Raw genomic sequence first — 6,000 nt, forward strand, 5'->3', positions numbered from 1 at the left:
AGGGCAGGACCAGGGAATCTGCATTCTTAATAAGCTCCGCACTTGAGTCCAGAGACAGTTGAGTTTGAAAGCCTGGCGGAGCTGGGCCAAATCTCCTCCAGAAACACACAGTCCTTTCCCCCATCTCGTGTGTGGAGGTTTCCAGAGCCCCTCAAGTGGTAATTCTGGAAATCTGCCACTGTTTTCTTCCCTTTTTGTCATTTTTCTCCCTCCTCACCCATCACCAATTTTTTTTTATTGTGGTAAAATAACACATAACATAAGATTGATTACCTTAAGCACTTCTCAGCGTACAATTCAGTGGCATTAAGTACGTTCACATTTTTGGGCAATCATTACCACCTTCCATCTCTTACATTATACAAAACAAACTCTATACCCATTAAATGGCAACTCCCCTTCACTCCTCTCTCCCAAGCCCCTGGCACCCACCATTCTACTTTTTATCTCTATGAATTCAACTACTCTAGGTGCCTCCTATCTGTGGAATCAACAGTATTTGTCTTTTTGTGACTGGCTTGTTTCGCTTAGCCTGATGCCCTTAAGGTCCATCCATGTTATAAGATGTGTCAGAATTTCCTTCCTTTTTAAGGCTGACTAATAACCCGTTGCATGGATGGACCACATTTTGTTCATCCATTCATTTATGAATGGACGCTGGGTTGCTTCCACCTCTGGGCTCTTGTGAACAGTGCTCTCCTGAACACAGGTGAGCAAATATCTGTCGAGATCCTGCCTCTACTGTTTTGCATTTAATGAATGTCTTCCTCATTTACTGATTGGCCGGTTTGTTCTGTTCCTTCCGTCAGTTGCTGTGCAGACAGTCTACGTGCAGCAGCCCATCTCCTTTTTCGACCGCCCGGTCCAGATGTGTTGTCCTTCCTGCAACAAGATGATCGTGACTCAGCTGTCCTATAATGCCGGCGCCCTCACCTGGCTCTCCTGCGGGAGCCTGTGCCTGTTGGGGTAAGTCTGAGGTCCACTCAGACCCCGGGCTCTCCCGAATTCCTCTCTTGTAGGATTTCTCAGCCTCAGCACCTACTTCTGTGTTGTGGGGGCCTGTCCTGTGCCCTGTAGGATGTTGAGCAGCATCCCTGGTCTCTACCCACTAGATGCCAGGAGCTCCCCTGCCCCCGTTGTCATAACCAGAAGTCGTGCCCAGTTGAGAACCACTGCCCTCGAGCATATCAGCCCCTGGAAGCTGCTGTCCCATCCTTTCTTCTCAGACCACTCCCTGCGTGTAGGGACAAGCATAGCAGCCATTTGTATCTGTGTACAGCGATACCCTTGGGGATTTCTTTTTGTAGAATTTCATGACCTAATTAATAATGTTTGCTTGACTCTAAGAGAAGCTTTAAACAATCTGTACGTTAAAATATTTTATAGTCATCTCTTCAAAATTTCTTATCCTTTTAGGACCCCCAGTAGTTTTCTGTTGCCTACACAAGGAGAATGTGTAAATAAATTTATGTCTGTACCAAGGGTATTATGTTGAAAGAGATAATACTTTCTGTTCTGGGAGAAAGTTGAGGAAGCACCATTTAACTTTTTTTTTTCCAAACAGATAAAGGCAGCCTCCTTATTCCTGGCCATGCAAGTCACTCAGAAAACCATAAGTGTTCTGTTTTCTTCCTCGAAGGCAACCGTGTTTGTGGGTTTCTTTTCAGAGGCCCTTGCCTGGCTCTTTCCTCATTATCTGCTCATGACTTAGGTGGAGGGGGAATCATGGTTCTCTTCCTAATTTTGAAGAGAGGCTCAAAGCCCCTGAGAGCTTAATTAACTTTCTTGAGGACTTGCATTCAGAGGGGAAGAAAGGAGACAGAAAACATTACATAAAAACTCATCGTCCTTTGGACTTTCCTGTTAAAACGAACTTTTGTCTTTGAAATCAGGGAAGGACAAAATGGAAACTTTTATCGAATATTGGCCTCTCGCTTTCAAATTGAGGCAGCTTTTTCTATCCGTTCTTCTTTTCTTCCTTAAATGCAGTACTGTGTGTTCAGATCCTGCCTCTCACAGCTGTGTGGCTCTGGGCAAGTGACTTCACCTCTCTGTGCTCCAGTTTCCTCATCTGTAAACTGGGTTGTACTAACGCCCACCTCCGGGGGTGTTGAGGATAAAGTAGGTGGCTGTGTGTGCATCGCCTCTTGCAGCCATGCCCGCACTTGTCAGGCGGGAGGATAGGATGATCTCTAAATGCACTGGCTGCCCTTATTTGAACTCAGGTAAGCTTAGGCAATAGGAAATTCCATTCATGAGATAGTCTTCTCTTCAGGATATTTCCTGATTCTGCTTTATATAAATCAGTGTCTTCCTGTAAAATGTTGATTTTTTTTTTTTTTTTTTTTTTTTTAAACTATGTTTTTTGGCAAACTTTGGTTGTAAGGCTGTGGGGTGTTTTCTGACACTGGCCAAGCCTCCAGCACCAGCTGCGTGTCAGTGTTTCAGTTCAGCTCTGACACTACCTAGAGTTGCAGACCCCACAGCTTAAGGGCTCAGTCCCACAGACTGCCCCCCACTTCAGATGCCAGGCACAAGTCGTAGGTCCCCTGAACTTCTGACTGATCAGGGGTCCTGCTGTCCCCTCTTCGGGTTTGATCATATGCTAGAATGAATGGCTCACAGAACTCAGCATGGCACTTTACTTACATTTACGGGTTTATCATACAGGAGACAGACAGATGGACAGCTAGGTGAGGAGGTAACAGGGCGAGATCCAGATAGGTCCTGAGTGCAGGGGCTTCTGTCCCCTTGGAGTTGGGGTACACCACCCTTCCGGCACATAAATGCCGGATTCACCAACCCAGAATCTCTCCAAATTAGCTGTTCAAGTGTTTTTATAACCCAATCGTCATCCCCCCATTCCACCCCAGAGGTCTGTAGTTGAGGTTGAAAGTTCCAGCCCTCTAGTCACTTGGTCTTTCTGGTGACCAGCCCATCCCAAGCCTGTCTAGGGACCCACCCTAGTCACCTCACTAGCATAAACTCAGGTGTGATTGAAAGGGGCTCTTTGTGAGTAACAGAAGACACTCCTGTCACTCAGGACGTTCCACGGGTTTTGGAGCTCTGTGCCGAGAACCAAAGACCAAATCTATTTCTTCTTGCACCTCAGGCTGTATGGAGGTCCTGCTTGCGTGCGCTGATGATGGATTATGTAGGTTAAGAGACGTGATTTGTGGAAATTTATATGATTGTTGCTGTGAGAAGCAGGCTGTCTGTATGGAAAAGTGGTCAGTCCAAGACAGGAGTCAGCAAACTACAGCCCCGGGGCCAAATCCAGCCTATTGTAAGTTCTATTGGAACAGGTGACGCCCTTTATTTACGGATTATCTGTGGCTGCTTCATGCTCCAGTGACAGAACAAGACCCATGTAGCCTGAAATACATACTCTGTGGCCCTTTACAAAAGAAATTCACCGATTCCAATCTAACACTTTGAAAGATGCCTAAGCGTCCCAAGACTTGATAATACACGCAGAGCAGTCTGTCTGTGGGAGCAGCCTTGGCAATGGCTGGGGTCTTAGTTCCCCAGGGCTGCCATAACAAATTACCACAAACCTGGTGGCTTAAAACAATAGGAATTTATTCTCTCACCATTCTAGAAGCCGGAAGTTCAAAATCAAGATGCCATGCTCCTTCCAAAAGCTCTAAGGGCAGAATCCTTCCCTGTCTCTTCTAGCTTCTGGTAGTCCCGGTGTTCTTTGGCTGTGGTGCATCACTGCAGTCTCTGCCTCTGTCTTTACATGGGCTTTGTCCCTCTCTGTATTTCTGTGTGTCCTTTTCTCTTCTTATCAGGATCCCTGTCTTGGAGTTTAAGGAGCCCACCCTCATAATCCAGGAAGATCCCATCTTGGGATCCTTAATTACATCTGCAAAGACCCTTTTTCCAAATAAGGTCACATTTATAGGTTCCAGGGATTAAGACTCCGACATATCTTGTTGGCGGCTGTCATCCAAACGACTACAGTCTGTAACGCTCTCCATGTGTGGCCTTTTTTGTTCTAGGTGCATCGCGGGCTGCTGCTTCATCCCTTTCTGTGTGGACGCCCTGCAGGATGTGGACCACTACTGTCCCAACTGCAAAGCTCTCCTGGGCACCTACAAGCGTTTGTAGGACTCAGCCAGACCTGAAGGGAGCCGTGTGCTGCAGGAAGGCCTTTCCGACTCTCACCCAGCCCCACCCCTGGTGAAGGCTCCATTTTGGTGGTCTCATCTCTCCAGGGTCTCCACCTTCGTGTCTTCTTTTGGGGGGAAAATATCGCAAAAATAACACACCTCCAAACCCCAGAAATTGCTGCTTGGTGTCATGCACAGGACATGCAAAGACATTCTCCTTGAGTGCTGGTTCAAGGGTTTCCTGCCTCCCCGTCTGTGACCCCAAGTCATCCCATCCAGCTGTGACCATTGTCCTGAGTATCTTCTGGTGATTTGCCACTGATTTTTTGGCTTCAGTGGGCCTTTCTCTTGGTGGTCTCAAACTGAGAAGCCCCAGATTGCCTTAGTTTTTAAACTGTTCTGGCCCTCGTACGGCTGAACCAACCTTTAGTGCCTACCGTCCTAGCCATCTGTTTCCACTTCTGATGACAAAAATCTTGCCTTACAGTCTAAGGGCTTGGCTCTCAGATTCTGTAACTGCAGGCCTTTAAATAGCACACAAATTCACTTTAATTTCTTAATTCGTTTTTAAGTACAGGGAGGGGTTATTCACACCCATCAGACACATAGCCATGAGGTCATAAACGCAGGCTAGGAATAGAAGGCTGGATCTTTACGCTGATCCGCTTTCTTTGGACCAGATCCTCAGCCACTTTCCACAAAGAGCTTTTTTTTGGTAGAGGGATTGTTTGTATTAACAGTTTTTGTGACCTCCTTTTGGTCTTAAACACCTTTGAACATAATTTTGAAAGGATGGATTTATAGAACCGTTTTCCCTAACCATATGTATGACTGGTATCATTCTCCCATTTGCCAATGCACTCTCACTTTTTTTTTTTTTTCCTTAACAGAAAAAGTAACGGGGATAATTTCATCTACTGCCTTTACTTGGGTTTAGTGTTGTTCCTAAAGACCTCCATATTGGAACTCTTAAAGCGGGTCCCCTTTTGGGTTCCTGGTGGATATTTGGAAAGACGAAGGAAAGCGTGTTTGAGCACGTCTGAGTATCGTGGTGCTGAAAAGTGTGGGGACCTGACTGTTTCAAAGGCATCTGAAGTCTGGATTTTATTTTTCAGAAATCAATTTGTTGTATAACATCTGAAGACATGATTTCTAGGACTGAAGCAGCAAACCAGAGTTCTCTGTGCGCTGCTGTGTCATCTTTGAAATCAAGACAAAGCCGGGCTCGACTTTCAAGAGTCCCCATTTTGATACTAAATAGGCACAGGGAATGCATGTCAATAATATTATGTAGAAATCAAGCCTAGATCGAAAGTCTGTATATTGGTTCAAAATTATAGTCATAGCCCATTGATCCAGCTTATTCATTTGATGTTTCGGAAGTTCCAGTAATTATTTTTGCAATGACTATGGATACTACATAGTACTTTGGTGTTATCTGCTTTTCAAAAATAAAGTCTTTTGTTCACTCTGTGTTCATCAATTCTTACGGTGTGAAGAAAGGTCTCATGTTGTGTTTCCAGCCGTTGGTACAAAGAACCCTTTATTTGTTCCATAACAGTAGAAAATCCTTCATGATAAAAACTACAGACTTGCTGAATATCCCCCGATGTCGAGATGACCGATGTTGAGTTGGGTGGATAGCTGGCGAGTCATATTTGAACATTAGGCTGTTGGAACCCAATAGGCGTCATCAGTGGCAGCAAGCCATAGCTTTCAAGTTTTAATAAAATGCACAGAAGAAAGCCGTCCTCATTCATGCTCCGAACAAAACATGCTTTGTTAATTGATCCGGGTAGATGTGAGATGCTAGAAGGAGGGCATTGTAACTCGCCGGGAATATGAATGTCATCCTCTTTTCCTACCTGGTGATAAAGCTTCATTT

General features: G+C 45.3%; 1 protein-coding gene across 2 annotated transcripts in view; it reads left to right on the forward strand.

Moving 5' to 3' along the window:
* Window positions 1-5,598, forward strand: part of LITAF (lipopolysaccharide induced TNF factor) — an 80,575-nt gene extending 74,977 nt beyond the window's left edge. The window contains exons 4-5 of one of the 2 annotated variants that reach the window (XM_024744161.1): window positions 810-966; window positions 4,005-4,142. In XM_024744161.1, the coding sequence (XP_024599929.1) occupies window positions 810-966; window positions 4,005-4,113 (266 nt within the window). In that variant the 3' untranslated portion in view covers window positions 4,114-4,142. Of the gene's footprint in view, window positions 1-809; window positions 967-4,004 lie in introns of both variants that reach the window. The other variant, XM_024744159.1, reaches the window with a different exon arrangement.
* Window positions 5,599-6,000: the final 402 nt, after the last annotated feature.

Source organism: Neophocaena asiaeorientalis, unplaced genomic scaffold (genome assembly GCF_003031525.2).
Source record: "Neophocaena asiaeorientalis asiaeorientalis breed wild unplaced genomic scaffold, Neophocaena_asiaeorientalis_V1.1 scaffold91, whole genome shotgun sequence".
Taxonomy (NCBI): Eukaryota; Metazoa; Chordata; class Mammalia; order Artiodactyla; family Phocoenidae; genus Neophocaena; species Neophocaena asiaeorientalis.